At 39.1% G+C, this 27,261-nt stretch overlaps 1 protein-coding gene across 2 annotated transcripts in view; it reads left to right on the forward strand.

Moving 5' to 3' along the window:
* The window catches only part of GPC6 (glypican 6), a 458,424-nt gene that overhangs the window by 420,466 nt on the left and 10,697 nt on the right, over positions 1-27,261 (forward strand). Inside the window, exons 6-7 of one of the 2 annotated variants that reach the window (XM_072135424.1) lie at positions 695-838; positions 11,089-11,118. In XM_072135424.1, the coding sequence (XP_071991525.1) occupies positions 695-838; positions 11,089-11,118 (174 nt within the window). The remainder of the gene's footprint in view (positions 1-694; positions 839-11,088; positions 11,119-27,261) is intronic. The other variant, XM_072135425.1, reaches the window with a different exon arrangement.

Genomic DNA, 27,261 nt, shown 5'->3' on the forward strand with positions numbered 1-27,261 from the left:
GGGGCTGGCTGTATGCTACAAGGGGCAGGCTGGCTGTACACTACAGGGGGCTGGCTGGCTGTATACTACAGGGGGCTGGATGGCTGTATACTACAGGGGGCTGGCTGTATACTACAGGGGGCTGGCTGTATACTACAGGGGGCTGGCTGTATACTACAGGGGACTGGCTGGCTGTATACTACAGGGGGCTGGCTGTATACTACATGGGGGCAGGTTGTATACTACTTGGGGCAAGCTGTATACTACTTGGGGCAGGCTGTATACTACTTGGGGCAGGCTGTATACTACTTGGGGCTGGCTGTATGCTACAAGGGGCAGGCTGGCTGTATACTACAGGGGGCTGGCTGGCTGTATACTACAGGGGACTGGTTGGCTGTATACTACAGGGGGCTGGCTGTATACTACAGGGGGCTGGCTGGCTGTATACTACACCCTCGGCTTATACTTGAGTCAATATGTTTTTCCAGTTTTTGGTGGTAAAATTGGGGGTCTCGGCTTATACTCGGGTCGGCTTATACTTGAGTATATACGGTAATAGTTTGACAAATAGAACATATTAATAAATAAATGGCCCATTACCAGTTGTGGTTTAGGATGCATGGTTTTTTTCAAAGTAAAGGAAAGGTGAAAAGACCTGTTCAAAAAGGTGTTGTCAAAGAAGTAATTTCTATTTCATTTGATTTAATCCCTTTAGGTATTTCTTGGATGTGGGCAACCTAAATCACTTCATTCATCAAGAACATTGAGATCCTTTTCAGGAAGACACAACTTATATTTCAAACCTTATAGTTTACATGAAAAACCCACAACTGCTGCTGGAACAAGTATGGACAGACTGGTATGTTACATCAACTATCACGTTTGCTCAAAAGTCACATACAATTATGCTTATGAAATACTGCCTCAAAAATTTAAATGTTTACTTGTGTTTTCCCTTGGCCAAACCATAAAAATCAGCAGAGGATATTATTATCTAAGAATAGCTGAGCAATCAACTACCAGTAAGTGCCATAGATCAGACCTAGGGAAAATGCTGTAAGTCCACCCTGCCACATAATATGGCATGAGTATGGTAATGTGGTAAAAAATTAGTGGGATTGTTACTGATTTTGAATCGGGTCCTCTCACAAAAAGTATGAGATGACAAAAGAAATGTGTTTGCTCTTGTCCAAAGGTTATTGTATTATCTTATGCAAAATTTTTAGATACAGTACAAATAAATATTTCTGTCATTGTCCATATACAGTCACTGGCCACTTTATTAGGTACACCATGCTAGTAATGGGCTGGACCCCCTTTTGCCTTCAGAACTGCCTCAATTCTTCGTGGCATAGTTTCAACAAGGTGCTGGAAGCATTCCTCAGAGATTTTGGTCCATATTGACATGATGGCATCACACAGTTGCGGCAGATTTGTCGGCTGCACATCCATGATGCGAATCTCCCATTCCAACACATCCCAAAGATGCTCTATTGGATTGAGATCTGGTGACTGTGGAGGCCATTTGAGTACAGTGACCTCATTGTCATGTCCAAGAAACCAGTCTGAGATGATTCCAGCTTTATGACATGGCACATTATCCTGCTGAAAGTAGCCATCAGATGTTGGGTAAATTGTGGTCATAAAGGGATGGACATGGTCAGCAACAATACTCAGGTAGGCTGTGGCGTTGCAACGATGCTCAATTGGTACCGAGGGGCCCAAAGAGTGCCAAGAAAATATTCCCCACACCATGACACCACCACCACCAGCCTGAACCATTGATACAAGGCAGGATGGATCCATGCTTTCATGTTGGTGACGCCAAATTCTGACCCTACCACCCGAATGTCGCAGCAGAAATCAAGACTCATCAGACCAGGCAACGTTTCTCCAATCTTCTACTGTCCAATTTCGATGAGCTTGTGCAAATTGTAGCCTCAGTTTCCTGTTTTTAGCTGAAAGGAATGGCACCCGGTGTGGTCTTCTGCTGCTGTAGCCCATCTGCCTCAAAGTTCGACGTACTGTGCATTCAGAGATGCTCTTCTGCCTACCTTGGTTGTAACGGGTGGCGATTTGAGTCACTGTTGCCTTTCTATCAGCTCGAACCAGTCTGCCCATTCTCCTCTGACCTCTGGCATCAACAAGGCATTTCCGCCCACAGAACTGCCGCTCACTGGATGTTTTTTCTTTTTCGGACCATTCTCTGTAAACCCTAGAGATGGTTGTGCGTGAAAATCCCAGTAGATCAGCAGTTTCTGAAATACTCAGACCAGCCCTTCTGGCACCAACAACCATGCCACGTTCAAAGGCACTCAAATCACCTTTCTTCCCCATACTGATGCTCGGTTTGAACTGCAGGAGATTTTCTTGACCATGTCTACATGCCTAAATGCACTGAGTTGCCGCCATGTGATTGGTTGATTAGAAATTAAGTGTTAACGAGCAGTTGGACAGGTGTACCTAATAAAGTGGCCGGTGAGTGTAGTAGTTTCACTGCTAGTATCAATAGGTTTCTATTTTGAAAGCATTGTTCCCATATACTCTATAGGACATAACAACACAGATTCATGCTCAGTCCCTGCTGTTTTTCCTATGCTATGGACTTCAATGTCTAACTGCAACATTAATTTGATGATTTGAAGGTGATTTGAAAAAGCTGATTTGGCTCAGTGCTCTGGGCACTGTGCACTATAGAAAAAGTTAAGAGAAGATGTATAAGACAGTACAAAAGTATTTTACATTTGCAAACTCTTGATTTACTGAATTTTACAATAATTTTATGGTACATAAATGGATAATGTGACACAGACTATTGATAAATATGATATCAATATTTAAAAAAGGTCACTGAAAAGATCTGGTAAATCATCCCAGCCTGAAAAATTGGATCACAGAAAATAGGGATGTGATAAAACATAACTTTTATTAACAAATATTCAACAAAAACAGGTGAAATACCGTATTTTCTGGACTATAAGACGCACTTTTTAGCAAGAAAAAATCTTGCTAAAAATGCCTGCGTCTTATAGACTGAAGGTTAGGAGGATCCAGCACTGCCAGACCCTTCTGACCGCCTCCGTACTGCTGTCACCTCTCCCCGATGTCCTACAGGTCCAGGACCTGCGGTGATGTCATAATCATGTGACTGATCACATGCTTCTGACATCACTACAGGCCTAATACTGCCATGCTGCCCTGGGACAGGGTAAGAAGAAGGTGAGTGGGGGAAGTATGTGTGTGTGTGTGTGGTTCTGTGTGTGTCCAAGAAACCAGTCTGAGATGATTCCAGCTTTATGACATGGCGCATTATCCTGCTGAAAGTAGCCATCAGATGTTGGGTAAATTGTGGTCATAAAGGGATGGACATGGTCAGCAACAATACTCAAGTAGGCTGTGGCGTTGCAACGATGCTCAATTGGTACCGAGGGGCCCAAAGAGTGCCAAGAAAATATTCCCCACACCATGACACCACCACCACCAGCCTGAACCATTGATACAAGGCAGGATGGATCCATGCTTTCATGTTGGTGACGCCAAATTCTGACCCTACCACCCGAATGTCGCAGCAGAAATCAAGACTCATCAGACCAGGCAACGTTTCTCCAATCTTCTACTGTCCAATTTCAATGAGCTTGTGCAAATTGTAGCCTCAGTTTCCTGTTTTTAGCTGAAAGGAATGGCACCCGGTGTGGTCTTCTGCTGCTGTAGCCCATCTGCCTCAAAGTTCGACGTACTGTGCGTTCAGAGATGCTCTTCTGCCTACCTTGGTTGTAACGGGTGGCGATTTGAGTCACTGTTGCCTTTCTATCAGCTCGAACCAGTCTGCCCATTCTCCTCTGACCTCTGGCATCAACAAGGCATTTCCGCCCACAGAACTGCCGCTCACTGGATGTTTTTTCTTTTTCGGACCATTCTCTGTAAACCCTAGAGATGGTTGTGCGTGAAAATCCCAGTAGATCAGCAGTTTCTGAAATACTCAGACCAGCCCTTCTGGCACCAACAACCATGCCACGTTCAAAGGCACTCAATTCACCTTTCTTCCCCATACTGATGCTCGGTTTGAACTGCAGGAGATTTTCTTGACCATGTCTACATGCCTAAATGCACTGAGTTGCCGCCATGTGACTGGTTGATTAGAAATTAAGTGTTAACGAGCAGTTGGACAGGTGTACCTAATAAAGTGGCCGGTGAGCGTAGTAGTTTCACTGCTAGTATCAATAGGTTTCTATTTTGAAAGCATTGTTCCCATATACTCTGTAGGACATAACAACACAGATTCATGCTCAGTCCCTGCTGTTTTTCCTATGCTATGGACTTCAATGTCTAACTGCAACATTAATTTGATGATTTGAAGGTGATTTGAAAAAGCTGATTTGGCTCAGTACTCTGGGCACTGTGCACTATACAAAAAGTTAAGAGAAGATGTATAAGACAGTAAAAAGTATTTTACATTTGCAAACTCTTGATTTACTGAATTTTACAATAATTTTATGGTACATAAATGGATAATGTGACACAGACTATTGATAAATATGATATCAATATTTAAAAAAGGTCACTGAAAAGATCTGGTAAATCATCCCAGCCTGAAAAATTAGATCACAGAAAATAGGGATGTGATAAAACATAACTTTTATTAACAAATATTCAACAAAAACAGGTGAAATACCGTATTTTCTGGACTATAAGACGCACTTTTTAGCAAGAAAAAATCTTGCTAAAAATGCCTGCGTCTTATAGACTGAAGGTTAGGAGGATCCAGCACTGCCAGACCCTTCTGACCGCCTCCGTACTGCTCTCACCTCTCCCCGATGTCCTACAGGTCCAGGACCTGCGGTGATGTCATAATCATGTGACTGATCACATGCTTCTGACATCACTACAGGCCTAATACTGCCATGCTGCCCTGGGACAGGGTAAGAAGAAGGTGAGTGGGGGAAGTATGTGTGTGTGTGTGTGGTTCTGTGTGTGTGTATAGGTGAGCTGAATGTGTATAGGTGAGCTGAGTGTGTGTAGGTGAGCTGAGTGTGTATGGGTGAGCTGAGTGTGTATATAGGTGAGCTGTGTGTGTATAGCTGAGCTGTGTGTGTATAGGTGAGCTGAGTGTGTATAGGTGAGCTGAGTGTGTATAGGTGAGCTGAGTGTGTATAGGTGAGCTGAGTGTGTATGTGGATGTATGATGCAGAGATGAGTATGTAAATGTTTGTCGGTTTTGTGCTGTGCTTTAGTGCGATCAACAGGGATATTTTAATTGGTGTAAAATATATTTTTCCTTTTTTTGGAAGCCTAAATCTGGGGTGCGTCTTATAGTAAGAAGCGTCTTATAGTCCAAAAAATACTGTATATCAGTATTAAAACTCCAATGTTGGGGCTACATTGAAGTTTGTAGGTCACATACTGGCAAATTTTCCCTGTTCTTATCGAATATACGCTAATAAAATTTACATTTTATCACATCCCTATTTTCAGTGATCCTGTGGTATAAATATAAAGTATAAACTCACAATAAACTGTTATAAAGTGTCATTTGTGGCAAGCTTAAATCAACATTGTGGCACACAGTCTATATTAAGTTTGGCACAAATTTAGCAACAATGATATAAAGTCAATGATATAAATTAGTAAAGTGAACCTGTTGGCAAACAAGAGCCATGCCTACCTTAGGAGGCAGAAAAACAACATTGTTTATAGGTTGGGAAAACAAACTTATTGTGGTCCCGGCACACTTGCAAACTCTGGCACAACAGGCACAAACCAAAATAAAACCACGGTAATTCCAAACAAAAGATTAACACACAAGTATTAATACACTGCGTTCACACAATTTGAGCCATTCTAGAACATTGTTCCACATTTAACAAAAACAGTGCAAACTGTACTATGTGCAGTTTGACTGTGCAGTGTGTAGAGGGCACCAGATTCATGAATTGTGGCACATGTTCTTCATGAATCTTAGGTCCCCTGTACTGCTTCAACAGGGTTCACCAACTTTTTTTGGTGAAAGTTTAACATAGAGCTTGCAACACAATTCTGTCAAACACTGTATGATAAATGTGTCGCACGGTCCAACTGTGTACCGGAACGGCCCTTTCAGTGCAGAATTTTGTATTGCATCGGGTATAGTGGAGTTGTGACACAAATGTATCGGGGACCCTTTATAAATGCATGTGCAAGCTGTTTGCACTGAGAAGAATGTGAAAAGTCACATTTAATAAATGTGGTCCATTTTGTTGAGTAGATCTTGATCTCTCATAGGCCAGAAACACATTTAGTCTGCTAACCTGCAGTGATTTACATAAGCATCATTTATGTAAATCCCATCCACATACTGTGGAAGAAAGAAAACTATTTTTCAAAAACAGGAGTGGAAATAAACTTCAGCAATGCATTTTGCATATTAGGCTTAGTGCCATAAGGTCCCCATTGAGTTAAATGTCACTGGTTCATCTGGATTTATGGGAAAATTTCTAAAAACAGATCACAGTGACATATAATGTTCTTAACTTATATATGTTTAATATTTTCACAGGAAATTAAATAGACATTCTGTAAATACATATTGCATATTAGCAGTAATAGACCCTAATTATCACCATGGAGCTATGTCAATAGAAAAGCAGCTGTTTATTTATCAACCGATGTTTGCATCAAATAAATCATTGCAAACAAGTACAGTTCCTATAATGTGAACAATAAATCTTAAGCATATACCTGCTGATTAATAATGTGAGAAGCTGTGTATTGGAATTATTGACTGATGGGGTAATTTAAACCCAAAGCAAACAGATATAAAGGAATAAAATTCATGCATAGGAAAATGTATCATAACTTTCGTCAGTGGTAGAATATATAGGAACATTATGGGAAATAGTTATATTCCATCTTGTTTACTTCACATTATCCACTAAATTGTACACCAAACAATTATAATGGTTATCGCACAAAGTGCAACATTTTGGCCTTGGCATAGAATCAGAAAATTCTGATAAGTTTGTGTACATATGGCCTAACCCAAATTTAGCATCTATTAGTTGTGTGACATTCAGATTCCCTTAGTCTGTGGCTAAGGTCCCCAGAAAGGATTGTACATACCGTATTTTTCGGACTATAAGGTGCACAAAAAATCCTTTGATTTTCTCAGAAATCAAAGGTGCGCCTTATAGTCCAGTGCGCTTTATATATGAACCGTACTGACAGACAGCAGCTGCCTTGAACTGTGCACAGGTCTGCCACCTGCTGGTCATTCATCTTTATAATCATGTGCGCCTTATAGTCCAGTGCGCCTTATATAGGAACCTAGACATTTTAGCAGGAATTTATTGATTGTGCGCCTTATACTCCGGTGCGCCTTATAGTCCGAAAAATACTGTAATTCCTTTTAGTGAGGCTCCCATGAAGTCCCCTGTCATAGTGAAAAATTCTAGGAAATAACCCAATATATAACAATGCCATCATGATTAAAACCATCCTTGATATTTTGCTTCACACATGAGGTTCACGTGGTGGCCACATTTCATGGACAAAAAAATGCCCCATCCATCATCCATGGGGCAAACTCCATCATTGATTTATATGGGGCACGGTGTTTTTGCTTCTCCATGAGAAAACCCTGAAATACTATAATCATGTATTAGGCACTGCGCTGTTGTCATGGGGGCATGCATTATACACTGCTCAAAAAAATAAAGGGAACACTTAAAGAGCGCAAATACCTCAAAGCCTATCACACTTCTATGAAATCAACCTGTCCAGTTATGAATCAACACTTCTCCTGCTATTGTGTAAATGGAACAGACAACAGGTAGAAAAGATATGCAAATAGCAAAACAACCCCTATAAAAGAGTGGTTCTGTAGGTGGTGACTACACTTCTCTACATTTCTCGGTTTGGCTGTTATTTTGGTCATTTTAGCATTTTATTATTGCTCTTATCACTTGTGGTAGTATGACGTCATTTGTACAACCCAATGAAGTGCTCAGTTACTGCAGCTCACTCAATATGGCACATCAATGCGATTTGTGGCAAAAAGGTTAGATGTCTGTCAGAAGAGTGTCCAAACGTGGAGCAGATATCAGGAGGAAGGTTAATACTCCAGGTGACATGGAATGGGCCAAAGGAGGGCAACAACCCAATAGCAGAACCGCTACCTCCTCCTTTGTGCAAGAAGGAACAGGAGTTGCAGTGAATAAGCCATGTAAAATGACCTCCTGCAAAACACTAATATCCATGTATCTGCTCAAACTGTCAGAATCAGATTCCAAGAGGCTGGAATGAGGCCCAACATCCACAAGTCAGTACAGCAAGGAAATTGGAATTTTCCAGAGAATGCCAAGATTGGTAGAATCAACAATTGGTAGAGCAGGTTCAAACTGAACACGTGACAGCCGTGACATTGTCTGGAGACTCCATAGAGAATGTTCTGCTGGCTACCACATCCTTCAATATGGCCAGTTTGCAATGGTATGGGAGGCATTGTTTTGAAGGGCTGCACAGCCCTCCATGTACCCTGACTGCTATTAGGTACTGGGATGAGATCATGGGTTCCTTATGATGCATGACAATTCTCATGTGGCTGCAGTCTATCAGCAGTTCCTGCATGATGAAGGCCTTAATGCCATGGTCTGGCCTTCCTATTCCCCAGACTTGATTCTAATCAAGAACATAATCTGGGACATCATGTATAGTTCCATCCACCAATGCCACATTGCACCACAGACTGTTCAGGAGATGACTAATGCTTTAATCCAGGTCTGGAAGGAGATCCCATAATATCCCCCACCTCATCAGTAGAATAACTTTTTATGTTTTATTGATCTGAACACATTGCAACTGTAAGGCCCCTTCTACACTTGCGTTTTTCACGCGAGTGTTCTGTGCATGCTTTTGACGCGCAGAACTTGCATTACACTCTGACCCATTGTAATCAATGGGCTTTTTCAATGGGCATTTTTTTCATGCACACACGCACGTTTAAATCTACTTTTGCAAGTCACGCTCGTGAAAAACGCACCCTACGAGTCTATGGAGATGCCTCAAAAACGCATTGCACTCTGAGACACATGCAAGTGCAATGCGTTTTTCACGCATCAATTGCCATAGAAATGATAGAGCTCAGTCCTGAGTCTTTTTCACGTTACCTGCGCGTGAAAAATGCATTGAAGTTGCATTGAAAATGCATTGAAAATGCACATGAAAAACTGAGACACTGAACAAACTCTGACTGAAAACTGATTGCACTCTGATGCAAAATGTCAGTTTTTCACTGACCAAACCCTGATGGCACCCTGATCAAACTCTGACGTGATCTGCAACGCAAGTGTGGAAGGGGCCTAAGAGTTCATTCATTGAGATCTAGGAAGTGGTATTTTAGTGTTCCCTTACTTGTATAAAGCAGTGTGTATAACTATATGTTGTGCACCCCATCTGATGTTTTCCCCAACAGATACTGTTTGCTCTTCTCCCCTTCCGGAGTCAATTGTAGTGAGGCCATGCACCTATTTTATGACAAGATCTCCAACTTATGTGCACCCTGTGCTGAGGTGAGGAGGTATCAAGATGAACATGAAAATGCTTGTCTTTATATATATATTCCCTCCATTGATAATTTTTTTTATAATATAGTCTACATTACAGCCAAATTAAAGTTGAATCTAAAATATGTAACAAATAAGGATAGTGCTTAACCTCTTAATGCTCTGCGCCGTACATGTATGACGTAGATTTGCTAATATGAAGTACAGAGTCAGGATTTGCTGCATATTGCTGCAAACACCCACTGCTAATAAAGGTAATCGATGCTCACTCCTTGATTTAAAAGACGGCGGCACGTGGGCGTCACCATCTTTATTGAGATCGTCAATTTAGATTTTTCAGTTGCATATTGTATAAATCCTATGTAAAATCTCAATATAGTGCAATACAGTAGCATTGCAGTATATAGTAGGAACGATCAGACCATCTAGGGTTAAGGTACCCTAGAGTTTCTCAAAACTAAAAAAAAATACCTACAAAAAAAAAAAAATCAAATCACCCCCCTTTCACTAGAACTAATATAAAACGAAATAAACAATAAAAAACACAAACATTATGTATCGTCCCAAAATGCCAGATATATCAAAATATAAAAACGAATGTTACCGACAGTTACCCCATAACGGAAAATAATAACCAAATATCCAAAACGCTACTTTTACAAAATTTTGCATCATATAAAAAATGTAATAAAGAATAATCAAAAGGTTGCACAGGCCTCAAAATGGTAGCAATGAAAATGTTAGCTCATGTCACAAAATGTTTTACACAGTTCCATACAAGTATACAAATATGAAAAAGTTATTGGTGTCAGATGGCGAAACAAAAAAATTATTTTTCATACACATTGTTTTAATTTTTGAAAATATATTAAAACACAATAAAACCTATATAAATTTGGTATCACCATGATTGTACCAAACCAAAGAATAAAGTACATGTATCATTTGAAGCGCACAGTAAAAGTCATAGAACCTGAGCCAACAATAAAGTGACACCAATTTCACCACATTTGGAATTTTTTTCCAGCTTCCCAGTACACAGCATGGTATAATACATAACGTCACTGAGAAGTAAAATTTGTAACGCAGAAAATAAGCCCACACACAGTTCTGTACATGGAAAAATTAAAAAGTTTAATTTTTGAATGTGGGAAGCAAAAATAAATGCAAAAACGCTGCCACGTGAAGGTGTTAAATCCTCTTAAGTACGGAAACATAAACCTGTTCGTTCACCATCGGATCTGTGAATAATGTATGGTACTGGGCTTAGGATACAAAATGATGTGACAACCTATAATCAGGAGCTGCTAATATTATAGATATTATCAAACAGAATCCAGCATATGAAAAGCCATCAGAAGCCAGTAATGCATAGCAACCAGATAGACATCTGTGTCCAGCTGTCCTATATAGTCACACTAATGACATCTAATAAGCAATGGCGGTGAGTAAGAGAACATTGGGACTTTAATTCTGCAGCTATGAAATGTAGCACGTTTATCTCCATGGGCATGTTTTTTGCTATTATTAACCTCTAATTTTCGTCTCTTTTATCCCTTGTGCGCTCTTAAAGAGGACAATATGGAGGACAATGCAGTATGGGGTAAGAGTTTTAACTATCCAATGCACGTTGTATTTTCTAATGTGTGTGCAGTTTCCAGTAACTATGCCTTATTCTGCAGTACTAGAGCTGATGACACCCTCCCAAGAATTAGAGAAGGCAGAAAACATCATCTGATTTTAATGAGCGTAGAAACATCTGTTACCAAGACACATTCAGCTCAGCCTATCATAAATGTCTTATTTACTGGAAACATGGCTACTTCCTCGCTAATGATAAGATCTGATAACTGTGCTTCCAGATGTTTGCTGGAAATTGACTGGTAAATAAAGTGAAGAGACAACATTATCAACTTTGCATATCGATTTGGCACATTCTATATCTTTATGGGCAAAGTACACATCTGTTATAGAGAGATGCTCACTGTCTAAAGATTAAAACCAGATTGTTAGATTTAAAACAAATAACTCATTTTATTTAATTCTCACTTGGAAATGTGGTTTCAGCCTGCACATATGGTTTTACATAGAGCAGTATAGACTATACTCACTAGGTATTCCCCTAATGTGTGGATTTACATGTGGCACTTTTTGTAGCAGAATTGCTGCTGAAAAGAAGCAATTCTTTTTTTGTGGGGGCCTTGCCTCTGCCTACCTTCTTCCGGAGCACAGTTAAGGGGTTGAACTGCGTTGAATTGATGCAGCAGGAGGCAGATGATGTTACAGCCAGTCTCTTCCACACAATCCACAGGACAAATATGCCCTTTCTGATGTGTAAAGTCCCAGCTACTCAGGACCAGCATTTTTATCCTGCACCCTGAACAAGTCAAACCAGTACAGTGTAAAAGAACATAATAAAGAAGATAGCCCTGATTAGAAGAATTCTCACTAAAGATTGCAAACCAGTACCAGGTTCCTCGTTATACTTGCCTGAAGTTTTCATTTTTGGGATATGTTCTGAGATGGACTAAGTTAGGTCCTCCATAGATCTGCATAGAGTTATATACAAGTTTCTGGTCACTGCTATTTTATAACTTTGTATTTGCCGTCATCTACTGCTCACTTCTGCTATTGAAGATGTATTTCCCACCTGCCTAAAGGAAAGGGTTAAGCTTTGACATATTTATGATAAATGCTATGCAATGTTAATCCTTCTCTGCACCAAGCTCAGTGATTGGTTGGAAGGATAGAATTCCCCTCAGAGTGGGAGGTTATAAATTATATAACATAATATTACATAATATAATTATTATAAAAACTCGGAGCCTGCCTAAACTGTTGCCAGCTGTGAGCTATACCAGACTTTGATGTTTATAACGTTGTCTCCATGTGTGATCCATGGATACTGCTTACATCACGGGCCTTCCCTTCATCATCTTTCTGGGGATTTCTACACTGCACGTACACTGCGAGTATCCCTGGGACAACCCTGATTCCACTTGCGGCCTCTCACTCTTGTCGCATCCCCTCACTGGCCCTGGCTGGTGAGTAAGAGGCCTGTTGGCATGCTGTTAGCAGCTTTGCATGTAAACCAGGTGTGTTAGTGGTGGGCGTATGCTGCAAAATGCTGGAAACACCCACCCTGTCTGGAGAGCTCTGCCCATGAGCCCTCTCCATTCACCCAACCCAAAACTGCAGTACGTTGTACTTTGTGAAGGGGATAACCATCAAGATAAACTTATTTATACAGTCATACACACAAGGCAATAGCGCCATCCAGGTACTTACAGGTAGCATGTCTTCTCCTTTGATTCAAGAACTGCATGGAAACTTCTCCCAGCCATGACTTTAGAAAAACAAATTTGATGGTCCAGCCAACAGCGGTGATCTTTCAGACTTTTATTTCGTCAAATCTCGAATATCTACAGTGTTAATCCATAATTCCATGACTTTACCATGCATAATTTTCTGCCAGCAGCCATACACTGTGCCCCAAAAGATACCACAGTCACTTACAGAATATTGCCACCTAGATAACAACACTCCCCCAATCCAATCTACACACCTCACAAAATAGTGCTGGGCACCGCCATTGCTCTCTCCCGGCCGGCACCTAGTATGACGCGCCACTGCTGACGTCATACTAGGCGCCGCCTGGGAGAAAAACATGGCAGCACCCAGCAAGAAGTTAGAGAAGACAGAAGATGGGCGCGGAAGCCAGAAGAGGACCCGCGCGGACATTGGGGGAGCAGCGCTGCAGGTCGGGGCCACCAGAGGGTGAGTATATAAGTTTATTATTTTTTAAATATTTTTTAATGTATACTTGACTTGTGTATAAGCCGAGGGGACATTTTTCAGCACATTTTTTGTGCTGAAAAACTCGGCTTATACACGAGTATATACGGTAAGTTATACGAGTCTTGGTAATGAAAGTAGTAAACTGTTTAGTAAAATGTAATTTGAAAGTCATATCATATATTGCAACTAAATGGTAATGCTTTGAGTAGTATTTATTTTATAACTTTTTACATGACCAAAGCACAAACAGCTCATGCAAAAATCTCTTCCCTTGTAAGGTCACAGAATTGTTCCTCTATTGCTACAGTATACTACCCTTTTAAAAACATTATCGTATGAGTGTGCTTTTATATATGCAATAACAGCAGTTTCTAATGAGAAGTCATTAACCTGAGGGCAATTTGAGGCCTGGATCAGTCACTTTGATGGATTTGACTCTATATGAAGTCAAGGATATCCTGTAAACAAAAAACTTAGAGGGCAAAGAGTGTTGTTTTTCCCACTGTTATAAAGTAACAAATGAAAAGTGTAAGTTGTAAGTCATCATTTATATAAATACAACAGTAAAACATAAAAACTCCAAATTTCGCAATGTAGATTAATCTATTTCAATCTAAAATTAAAAAACAAAAAGACGTTTTTTGCTATGGTACTTCTATGAAGTATCAGAACATGTTGTCAGGGACATAACTAGGAAAGGCTGGGCTCTTGCCCAGCACTGGAGCTAAAACTACTGCACAAGCATAGAGCTCTGGCAGCAGGTGGCGCTCTAGAATTAACTGGGCCACGCACAGGTAGGGAGGGATCGCAGAGGATATTGGTTTGTGGAGTAGCCTTTGCTTCTATCACCTTGAGTAGAACTCCACGCCCCAGTAGCCTCTCTTGCATATTAGATAGATATACTGTAGATTAGGTTACAAATTGTTTTTGTGTTAGGGAAGGAAAGTTTAGTGTTTAGGATATTAATGGGAACCTACCATAGGTAGATTCCTGATGTTAGAAATTTTTTTACATTTACATTTTTTTTTCTTTTCATTTTTTGACCGGACCTCTTCCCTTCCTCTCATCTGACATCCCCTACATCATCATAGAAGACTTTAACATCCCTATCAATATAGCACATTTTGCTACACTTACTAGTATGCCCTAGAATAACTCATTCCTTAGGCCCCACAAGTTTGCTCCCAGCCCTTGGAGCAAACTTGTGGGCCCTAGGGAATGAGTTATACTAGGGCGTACTAGGCAATACTCTCATCTGGACTCCTGCATCACCACAGACTTGGATGAAGACGGGTGAGACCGAACTTGAGATCTTATTCACCCCTCTCTCCCTTTCTGCCCTTATGCGCTCTCTGTAATTTACATTTCCCTCAAGTCTTGCTATATGTTGTGGATGCAATATGAGCTACTGTTCATTAAGGTATGACAAAAAGGTCTGTTGTATCCACCAGAGCTGAACCATTCCACTAGGATTTACTACACCAAGAGTTAATCACATTTTAGCATGGATTATTTGTGCTTCTTATGGTAACATTATTAAAAGTTAAGTTTTAATTTATTAAGGCATTGTGCTACTTTATTTGATTCCATTGTTGATGCCGTTTGTCACAACTGGTCTACCCCCATTGGCTCATTGTCTGGGAGTGTGGTTTGACTGGTAGATTCTTTGTCTAATAGGGTTAGATATAGTGGGGCACATTTACTTACCCGGTTCGTGGACTTCACCGAAAATGCATTGTCCGATGATAATGCACTCTGCTGCAATTCACTAAGATCGTGCGCCCAATATCCCACATGTGTCGCTTCACCGTTCAGGTCCGTCGGAGTTCACCTCCTCCTTTATGTAAGTGCATTCTCTTGTGACGCAATTTGAATCTTAAATCCCGCGCTCAGTCCGGATCAGTTGGATCGTCCGACTGATCCCCCCGACATGCCCCCCAATTTCTGTCTCATGAAAGCCAGTGCAGCAGCACCAAAAACGATTGGCTGGCAAACAATCCCAGTGCAAACCCCTGTTAAATACCTATCAAAGCTGCGCAAATCCTGAGAATGGCGAACAGTCCGACGAAAGTGAGCAGCGCAACCCTTAGTAAATAAGCCCCCGTGAGTTCTTCCGAATGGTTTGTTCCTTTAGTAAGGCAAATATTTGCTTCTTCAGCCCCTATTTATAGGTTATAGATAACACTTTCCAGCATAAAGTATTCATATTGCCATTCATGGAACGAAACTATTGTTACAAATCAATTAACTGAATGTCTCACAAAGCTAACAAAATGCTCAGAAAATTAAAATACATTTAGTACGCCAGAGAATAAAACTCAAAAAGTTTGACAATCTAAAACCTGAAATTTGAACATTTTTAAAATGCTACCCATATGGCAAAAGGACAAACTGAAGGCTGTGTGTGAACTTCTTATTGCAACAGAGAAAATCAGTCATTAGGAAAACACTTTAATACAAATACTTTATATATTCACAAATGTCTAGACATTAGAGTCACTTTGAGTGCAGCATGTGTAAGTTATATTTTTCTTGTAATAAAGTTAGGAAACAAAACTTATTTTGAACTCGTAAAGTTTAAGTTTTTAATAAAAATTTCAACAAAAGATTACGCTTGGTTTATTTAAAGTTGCTCTAGGACATTTCTCTTTTAGCTCCTAATCTGAAATGTCACAAAGCCGTAACACCTTGTAGATCAGACAAGATGAGTCATTCTTAAATAAAATAAAGAAATTCTTACTTCATAGGTTGTTACCTTTGGGAAATGAGATTATGCTATGCTCTTTCCTGAGTTCTAACTGACACACGCAGAAATGTCCTCATGCAGTAAAGTCGTTCTGCATTCTGGACACAAAATGATTTATTTGTCAGGCAAATAAGTTGGAGGAACTCAGTTCGGAGTTTGGAGAGTAACAACATAAATGTCAATTGTTTATTTCAGAGGCAGACATATTTAAGGGCTGAATGCTTTTAAAGGGGTGATTCATTCACCTGTATTCATTGCAGTTTCAGATGGAAACAAGGGAAAAGATCAGGATGACTTCATTCTATTTTTACAGTCCACCGAGAAAACTTATAGCAAAAGGAAAAACAATAACTATAAATGTATAGTGTCATATTATGAAGACATTTTCCCCATCGGCAATGATCCCAGGACAGAAAACATCCATAACATGATATTTGGTGGATCAGGCCAGAATAGTTTTTGTTCAGATTTTAAAACAAAATAAAACGTTTAAGAGATAAAATCTTAGTTAATTGAGTTACTAAGGAAAACATTGCAAGGTGAGTCGCCTTAATTGCTGATAATGAGGGACATGATGATTTATATACCCTATAAAATAATGAAAAAGTGGTTCAACCTACAAGCAAACAGATGTTGTCTATCTTCAGTTGGCACTTTCTTGTGGGCTGTTTTTACAGTTTTAAAGAGAACCTGTCACCTCAAACATCAATAATAAGCCTCACACAATTCCTCAAACATTGGTGTAGGGGCATTCCAATGTTTCTTTACCGGTTTCTTTACGTTTCCGATGTTCTCTAAAAATGACTTATTCCTCTTACTTTAATGACTGTATGAAGTCAAGGAGGCGGGACAGCTCTCTGCTCCAGTCAAGCCCCCCCCCCCGCCTACTCTCTGCCATGTATCTCACTAAATCTGCCCCTCCACCCTGTCTGATGTAATGTATGTGCAGTACATGGAAGGAGGAAGCCTGCTGGCCCAATGCACTGTGTATGCACTTATATTACAAACCTGTGAACAGTGACGTGGGGTAGCAGGTAGGACGGACGGGAAGTGGCAGTTTTAGTGAGCCACACATCAGAGAGGAGTTGGGGGGAGCTTCAATGGAGCTGACTACATATACTCATGAAAGCAAGAGGAATTAGTCGTTTTTTAAGGTATTGTGCACGGTTTAGTATCAATGCTTGAGGTGACAGGTTCCCTTTAAATGAGCCCTCGATTTTATTCTTTGGTTTGGTAGATCATGAACATTTACATAGGTTTTGTTATATTTTAGTGGATGTAAATAAAATTTCAATCTTTTGTGCAAAAAAAACTTGCCTGTTTTTGTATGATCGCTCATACAATATACTTCAATACTACTGAATTGCATTGTATTGTGTATATGCCGCTGATCTTTAACAGTGTTCTAGATGCTTCATTACAGGGATAGCAGTCTTTATGAGGCTCCAATCAGTGCCCTCCAATGATCTCATTGGGTGCAGTTAGGTCCAACCATGGCACTTTGCAGGTTACAGATTTCAGCTCCAATTGTAACGGATAAAGGCATGTGTGAACTGTGCCCCTAACACACCACAACATTACATAAGGTTGTGGTGCGCATAAGAGTTAATGAGTGATTGCATGGAGTCACCACACAAGACAGTGCATATCTGTATTATTAATATTTTCATTATCATTTTTTTTGCCTTTTAATAACTCTTAATTATTGGATTTCATAGCAAACCTTTGGCCCCAAAACTCTAAATTTTGGTATACAAATATTCTTGCCGCCATGATGTACAGTTGTCCCTTGACCTAAACAACAAGTGTGCCCCCTTCTGTAGCTCCCACCTTCTGTCTCCCTTTCTTTAGCCACCTTTTTGTAGCTCCCCTTCCTAATACTTCCCTTTCTGTAGCCCCCACTTGCCTCCTTCCTTTCTGTTGCACTTCACCTATCCCATTTATGTGCTTCCACCTTGGGTTGACCTCCACCCACAGTATGCCTTCTGTTCTGTAGCTCTGTCACATTGTACCCCATTTTCTGTTGCCTCTCTGTCTCTGGCCCAACCTTTTCCCTCCTTTTCTATAGCACCCCCAACCATCTCATGCGTCCCCCCTTTCCCACACATTTGCAGTTAAATTCATTTTTTAAAAAATCCTATTTGCCTAGGAAAAAAAACAGATATTCAAATTTCCCCGTTTCACTGTAGTGTAACTTCAATCTCCTTTTTTCTGCCCATTGTCATTACATTGTGCCCGCCGACCTCTGGCATTCACATTAGTGTCTGAGGCGCAATGATAAATAAAGCCTACGGCTTCCATCTTCATTATTCCAGTCAACTCTATCTGTATACGAAGAGGCCAGCTGCCACGGCAGTAGTTCCTCCAATATTGCATATACACTAGTGGTCAGAGATCTGAACATACATTCAGAGAGGGAAACAGTCATTTGCAGTGTGTATTTTTGCATTCTATGTATATTAGATAACAAAGACAAATTTCAGAATTTGATTCTCACACAATTCCATTCTATACCAAGGGTTCTCTGGAATAAGAAAAAATTGAAATATCTACATATAAAAGACCTTTGTGGGTGATACATTGCAAATATTCGCCAGAAATTAGTTACTTCCTTTTTTCATCTCCTTTCTACAAAATGTAATGTAGCTTCCACACAACTATACTGCTAGAACTAATAAAGTCAATGAACTTTGAAATTCATTTTTCAAAACAAGCTGCTGAAAAATATGGAATATTTTTTGAAGTGGAACCATAATAAATAAATGTTTTTACATATCTACAGCTTGTTGGTAAACAAACATGGAAATGAGAAGTTTACCAAACCTAGACATTTTTCAATATACAAAATATAGACTTATGTACCAATTTATAAAAGTTAGATGCCGTTTGGAAGATATGCAACTGATTATAGAACACTGTGGAAAACCGGTAATGGAATATATAGGATTTATAGAGACTCTACCTTGTTTAGGTCCATTTAGCTGTAGCGTAGGTATTATCAATGTTAACCCCTTAAGAATTCAACCATTTTGTAGCTTAAGGCTCAGTCCCATTTTTTTGTATTCTGACTTGCGTCTCTTTATATGGTTATAACTTTTGAACACTGTTACTTATCTAAACGATTCTGAGATAGTTTTTTTCCCCACATGTTGTACTTCATTTAAGTGGTAAATTTTGGCTGATAAGTTTTGCATTTATTTACAAAAAAAAAATTATGAATTTTTTGAAAAATTTGCCATTTTCGAAATTCGAAATCATCTCGTTTTCAGGCAGATAGATTTACTACTAAATAACTTGCTAAATAACATTTCCCATATGTCTTCTTTACATTTGAAATATTGGTTTTCTGCATTTTCAGAATTTACTGTTTTGGGGATAAATACTGTCTTAAATGAAATTTTACATATTTAGCATTAAAACCCCCTACATAACCAACTCATTTGCAAATGTGCATCCCTCAAACTATCAGAAACAGCTTTTAGGAAGATTGTTAACCCCTTGAGATCTTCATAGTAATTGAATCAAAATGAAGGTGAAATTTAGAATGGTCAAATTTTGTCGGTTATACGTTCATTTAGCCCTAAAATTTACACATTTCCAAAAAGATAAAAAAAGAAAACCCACCATACAATTTGTTATGAAATTTCTCTTGATTTCAGAGACCCCCCACATGCGGCCGTTGGTTGTTTTATGGGCATGAGGCGTGGAAGGGAAGATGGGACCTGCAGCTGCCAGGATTTTAGTTTCCTCATTGGCCCCTTTTGCAGGCTATAAAATTTTCGTTTTTTTGTTATTGGGGTTATGCGACGAGATGCTTTTTCCAGTTTTACCATTTTGGGGTTGATATCCCCTATTGTTGAAAATTTAGGAACTTTTTTTTTATGGTCACGAGTAGAAAAGAATCAATTCTGTACTGGATTTTTTACTCTTTTTTTTTCTGTGTTTACTGTATAGCCTAATAATCATGTTATCTTTATTCTATGGGTCAATACGATTACGGGGATACCAGACATGAATATTTTTTCTTATGTTTTACTAAATTTGCCAAATAAAACACTAATATGGGGGAAATCTATCATTTTTGCATCGCCGTCTTCCAAGTGGCATAACATTTTTATTTTTTTGGCTACAGAGCTGGTTGATGGCTTGTTTTTTGCGGACATGTTGTACTTTGCAGTACATAACATAACAGTACATAAGTTTTGTTGATCACTTTTTATTGCATTTTTTGTGGGATTCAATAGGTAAAAATCATAATTTTTTGGGGGTTTTTAACGTTTTTATTACAGCATTCATCATACGGGTTCAATAGTAATTGAATTTTATTCTACGAATTGTTACAGATGTGGTGATACTATATATGTGGGGTTTGTGTTATGATTTGGACTTTTTTGAGCATTATATATCTCTTTATATGTTTTGGGGCTTATGGGCATTTTTAGTGATTTATAAACTTATTTTTTATTGAAAAACTTCAATCGGTGCCCCCGAAAATGGCGCGTGGGAGGGGACGTTCGTGGGGGAAATACCCCCGGAAGGCCCACTGCGGGTGTTACCTGGGGAGGTCAGTGGTAGACTACCGCTGACATCCGTGACCCCCAATGTCGGCTCGGCTCCTGTGCAGAGCTGAACCGGCATCGTCTCCGCACAGTAGCTGTACTTCGCTGAGCACTAATCGCAGGACTCAGCGCAGTACAGGGGTTAATGTTGCGGCATCTAAATGAAAGAGATGGGAGAAAATGTCTAATCCAACCACAAGCATTAAAAACCCAAAATGATTTTAAAAAGTGTTGGTCTTCTCAGAGAAGATTTCCGCATTAGACCCTATTTCTTTAATTCTTTAATTTTATTACGAATGCAAATCGCAGGTCAACCATTTGTAACAATTGTACCTGCATCACACTGTCCATAGGGTGCGGCTGAGGATGCACCGATTTTGTCTTTGTGTTTTACTTGGTCCTTCTTAGTGTGAACTGTAGTTATGATTGCTGGCTGAGTTGATTGAATTCCACAATATCTATCACTCTGCTGCTCCATGCTTCATCAACAGTTAACTGGCTGACTGACTGACAGATCTCTGCTCCAATCATTCATGAGGCCAGGTCTGTAATTTCACATAAATCATCTGCTTACAGTTTGTTCACCGCTTGCTGCCTGTACTCAGACTACCCATCTGCTTTCTGATTTTGTACTCAGATTTTGCATTCTTGGTGGGGACCCAGCCCTTGAGACTATTCTTCAGTGTTTGTATTGTTTTCTCTTCTCAGTTTTTTGTAATAAAGTGCAGATAAGGAACATCTTCTAGTTGTCCCTTACTGCTACGGTGGGTCGGGCAATAGGAAGGGACAGCTGGGAAGTAAGTTTAGCAGGAAGGCCTACTGTCTGTGTCACCTGTCTGTTCCCAGAGCGTGGATTACATCATTAATCTAATAATCCAAGATGGCATCATGATAAAGATCTATGATGCTATACATTCAAGTTAAATCTAAAATCAGGGCAGAAGTTAAGGACATAATAATGTCTATATATATAGTATGAGTAGGTTTTTTTGTACTTTTTTAGGGTTTTTTCCCATAGTTATATAAATGAGCATTGATATTGTGCATAATGGAAATTTTGGGACTCATTTAGCATTAACATTTAGATGGAAATTGACAATGATTGATTTCTTCCCTATGATAAACATAATAATGAATTACATATTTGTATTATATCTGTTGGCCTCTTGATATAGGGAACCCAGATGGACAAGAAATCATCTTATCTATCATGATCTTCCTGAATTCATCAAGTTTTTCTTGGTATCCCTTTTATATTGGGCAGAAAACAACTTGCTTCATCAGACTATGTTCACATTAATATTTTTCACACCACTAGGACAATTATACAAAAACAGACTCCAATATAAGTAGATAAATTCTGTATTTGCTGAGATGCCTGGACTTTTGAAATTATAAATTGAATTTTAAGCATTTTTACTATATAACTTTTATCTTTATTTTTTTTCTGTGCTATTTTTTCCAACAAATTCTTCCTCGTTATCTGAGATAGATTTTGAGTGTCAGGAACAAAGCTTAATTACTACACCTTACTGTGACCTTAGTAAACACTGTAGAAATATCATGTTTCCTTGACATTTCTATGGCTATCATCCTAGTTAGCCCTTTAAAACTGGCAATGTATATTCAGCTCTAGCAATGATATAGGTAGCGAGATTGTGAAGGACAGGAGGCTACACGAGAATTTAGCAGGGACAGCAGTCATTAGTTTAGATGTAAAGGTCAATCTCTGAAACTTGACATGGAAAATGTTGGGGCACACATAAAAGGACACAGATTCTGTAGGGAAACTGCAATAGACTGTGAAGGATGAATAGCAATTATAAACCTGGAGTATATATCCCTCCTGTCCAGTTCTACTGGGAAGCAGCGATCGGTATAAAATATATTTTCATGACAATGTGATGAGTGCACTTAAGTCATATCTTGAATATTTATTGATATATAGGAAAGAAAAACTTGTAGCAATGCTGAGAAAGTAATTGTGTGTCCTGTGCCTCTGAACTTTGTATTTCTGCATTGGAATAAACTCGATCAGCTCACACATTTCAAAATGTACCAAGAGATTTCTAAAAAGGACATTTATTGTCTTATTTTCCATAAAATCTTAAAATAACAATATAGCAAGCCTAGAGAAAAAACTTAAAAGGTGTCAATTGAATGTCACGCTACTTGAGTAAAAAGCTCAGTATTTCAGAGAAAATGCAGAGGTAGCTTTCTGTGAACTATATGCTACTAGCTATGAACTTAGTTTTACCTCTATTTTTTGCTCTTTTATAGAAGTAACTAGTGTCCCTCAATGCATAAATTCTTTCAACCGAGAGAACTTTGATTAAAAGTGGATGGGTACAGTATGTTGTACTTATTATACCCTATTTGGTTTTGGAGAGAACAGCTTTGTAAACCTACCAAAGTGTTTGGATACCGATTGTCAATAGGAAAAATTTACTTGGAGAATTTCCACAAGTTGGACAAAATAGTTCAGTCAGCTATGTACTAGAAAAAAATTCACTTTGTATTGCTTCCCATTAAAAATTCAGTCTCTGAAGTCTCGGCTATGTTTCTCACATATCCATACTGTCTTCTTACACTGAGTCAACAAGTTTATAGATTTTTTTGGCCTCAAAAGAAAAAAGTATAGTCTTTTCTGTTAAAATCTATACATCTCCCAGAATATTAGTGATTTTATAGTACTCTGATATGAATACAAAGAGAAAAGTAGGATCATTGATATATACAATCATACCCAGGGCTGCTTTTGACAGCTCCCTTTCAGGATCTTTTCTTGGAAAAGCTGGGTTTGAGTTCCTTTTGTGTGCAGCTGTGACTTCCATCAGAGGTTGCTGGTTATTGCAGTCCTGCTCTTTGTCTATTGGATTTGCTATTGCTATTGCTATCTGACCTCTGCTACGTTTATTTGACCATTCTCACTGTATGATTCTTTGCCTCTTGGCCTTCTTGGATTTGACCTGGTTCAGTCTGACATTACTTGTCTGTCTATTATCTATTGTTTGATCCTGAGTGTCTTGTCTTCCTTTGTGTGAATACTGGCCTGTCTGACTTCCCATTATGTGTGCACTGCACCACCCAGGAGCTGCCAGACAAAGTAAGTTTCCCTCTTGCAGGATCTTTTAGGGTCTCTCCATTAGCATGTTTCTGATAGTGAGTCTGGTTTATCTGCTGTAGGCAGGGCCCTTAACCTGCAGGGACAACACATGGTTAGTTCGCCACCACTTACCAAGTCTGACAACTTGGTTGCGCTTGGTTGTAGTTGTGCTATTTGCTGGACAGGTTCCTGACAGTGGAGAGACCCCTTTTAAGAAGGGACCAATATATTTGGGTTTAAATATAATAATTAAAGTGATCATTTTAATCTCTGTATAAGCACATGACAGCAAATCCAGAAATGTGTGAGAAATAGCTTACAACTCAAGGAAAATTCTTGTGTTCAACGCCTAGGATTACAAATATAGATAAATATAAGATATAGAACATTCACAATTTGTTTGTCTAAGGGTTTGTGACACCACTTTTTGGTATCTTGTATATTTTTTCAAGAAATAAAAAACTACATGTTCAAAACTAAATATATCACAAGATGCCTTTTTTATTACCAAAGTTACCACAGGATCTGAATGAGATAAATGTCAAAGGTAAGGTTTTTACCTACCTCTGTTGACACATCTTACGCTGCATTTACACTGACGTATGCCCACACGTCTATGGGAGTGACCCCTCCCCTCTCCATAGCAATGCCTGGTGTACGGACGTAAAATGGGGAAAGATAGGACATGTTCTAACTTTTTCCCATGTACCATGCTTGGGGCCGTACATACGTCCCCCATACAGTAGTGTGAATGCAGCCTTAGTATGACTGAGGGGTGCCATCTGTACAGAAAGACTGTTGGAAGGCCTAATGAAGGCCTCCAGATCTGTTCTTATGATTTATCTGCTAGACCCCACCAGATTGAATGAACATGGGGTAACAAGGTGATAAATTAAAACAAAAAAAATTTAAATAAAGAAAAACTGAAGTATTTAATACATTTTAGACGTTGCCAAATTTGTTACCACCTGGCCTGTAAATACAGTACAATATTTAAAAGTGTTAAAAAAATTTAAGTATGTAAAAAAATAAAATAATTAGTTTGGTAATATGGTGGAAACACAGAATTTTTTTCTGTGTTTTATCATGCAAAAGTAAAAAAAATATGTGTTATATTATTTACACTACAAAGTAAAGATAGTAAATTAATAGCAGTACAAAAAGGGGTGAAGCACATTTTTCCACTCCCCACTGTGAAGCGAGTGGTTTTGTTTAAAAAAAATTGTAAAATTCAGGACCTTGGGAAAGATGGGTGCAGACTGGTTTCTGTACATAAAAGAGCTGCCTGAACTATCCAGACAGGACTAATCAACCTGAGCTGGATGACTCATACACAGCAGCTGGGGGATGGTACAGCGACTTATTACTTCTGTCTGTCAGGGACAACACAGTAATGACGTATTCTCAGCTTATGCTGGGCAGGACAAGGCTGAAGCAGTGCATAATTAGGGCGAAGAGAAGCGTTGAGCTAGCCAAAGGAGCAAGAGAGCATAATTATCATAATTTGTTTTTTTTTCAGCAAAACCACTTACTTCATGGATTATGATATGTTTCTGCATCAGTGTAGCTACAGCATTCTTAAGGTATGTGAGATTCATAATGCATAATAGCAAATGGTAGATTTCCTTTAAATATTCAGCACAACCTGCAATAAACAGGTCCTTATGATATAACAGAAAATATAAAATGGTAGGTTTTTTTAAGGTGAGGGTAAAAAAACAACACAGACTTTTTACCAAGCTGGTTAAAAGAAAAAACTTGTTTATTGATAGGTACAATTCCAAGTGACATATATCTGCTTAGAGCTCCTGTAAATTGACTTTTATAGATGTTGTAAGAAGCTATAAAATGGTCCACACTGCCATCCATCCTGTAAAACTGACAATAGCGAGAGCCATAAAACCAGCATGAGTCAGGAGCAGTTCACAAACACATCTGACGCGTTTCTGATCCTTCCGGATGGTTAGTCATAGATGTTACCCATTGCTTTGCATTGGTAGTGAACCGTTCCTAATGTGTAAATAATTATCATATATGATTACTCTTCCTTGTACCGCAGTGAATATATTATAATTCAATCTACAAACCAGTGAACATTTTACAATTATAATCAGAGCAATGAAGCATTAGAGATCCAATATCACAGCAAATAAAAACTTAGCACCTTATGCAGATATGATTCATTTTTATAATGGGTCAACCACTGCTTTCATATAGAAGAGTTAGAATATCTCCCCTTTAATGAATCAGCCTCATAATTTTTCATCAGACACAGATGGCATCCCTCTGCAGGAGCATGTTTGCAGTATCATCCTCCACTCCCCTGGGCACGGGACACATACCTGGAAAAACCTTGGGGGCAGAGGTGTAACTTGAGGGGGTGCAGAGGTTGCGGTCACACCGGGACCCAAATGGTTTAGGGGGCCCTTATGGTGTCACTTTCCCATATGAGAAGACTATTACTATAAACCATACATTATAATCAGGGGGCCTGGCTAGAGTTTGCACTGGGGCCCATCAGCTTCTAGTAACGCCGATGTTTGGGGGGGGAGGGCTGACTTGTGCACATATGGCAGAATACAAACCAAGCCACTGCAAGATGAACATTAATGGGTTTTGGGGTTATGACATTGCTACATCTCCAGCAGGATCAAAAGCCTTGGTGACCAAAGAGCTGGCACTGGTACTCCAAATATTTTTGTTTTGCTACTGACTGAAAACGCTTTTAACTCTAAATCATTATATGGATTTAGAAAAGGTATAAAGGAACAACATATACAATAATGGCTCAACTATTACTTTCATATAGAAGCAGTATTAGAGTAACCTGCAAAAGCAAAGACAGTTAAAGGGGTTGACCACTTTACCACATTTTTTGTAATGCGTGGGGGGGGGGCAAGATATTATGTATTTTAGCAATGTATGTGTATTAAATTTTTGCTCTGAAATGTAAAATAAAGACCCTGGTTCCAAAATTTCGATTATCCTATCACCTGTCATTCCTATCCGTAAAATGGCCAAAGATAAAGGCTCAAGTGGTCCTAACTGTCAATGACCAATGTCACTTCCTGGACCTTGTCATAGTATCCTGCTCCCTCATTTACACAGATATCACAAGAAACATGAGGTAAAGTGGCCGACCCCTTTAAAGGTATTGTCTTGGAAACATATGGCTTCTTTCTACAAAAAAAAATGTGGCCACAGGTGGTATATGGTATTTCAGTTAAAATTTACTGTACACTGACCTTGTAGACAGGTATTGTGCTATTTTTTGGACAAAAGGCCTCCAGACCTCAATTAACTTACCATCTAGGTTAGGCAATTAACAAATAAAACCTCCTATAACTTTACAAAATACAGATAATCCAACGACACTTCCCGTCAGATGTCAAATGTTTTTATCACATACAGAAATACAAGTGCAATCATATTATGAGTAACAAAAGCTTTTATCGACAGTTAGAATGAGTTAATGCAGCAAGTCAGTATTTGCAGTGTTGACCCTTCTTCAGGACTTCTGCAATTCTCCCTGGCAGC

This window comes from Engystomops pustulosus, chromosome 2, assembly GCF_040894005.1.
Source record: "Engystomops pustulosus chromosome 2, aEngPut4.maternal, whole genome shotgun sequence".
In the NCBI taxonomy this organism is placed as follows: domain Eukaryota; kingdom Metazoa; phylum Chordata; class Amphibia; order Anura; family Leptodactylidae; genus Engystomops; species Engystomops pustulosus.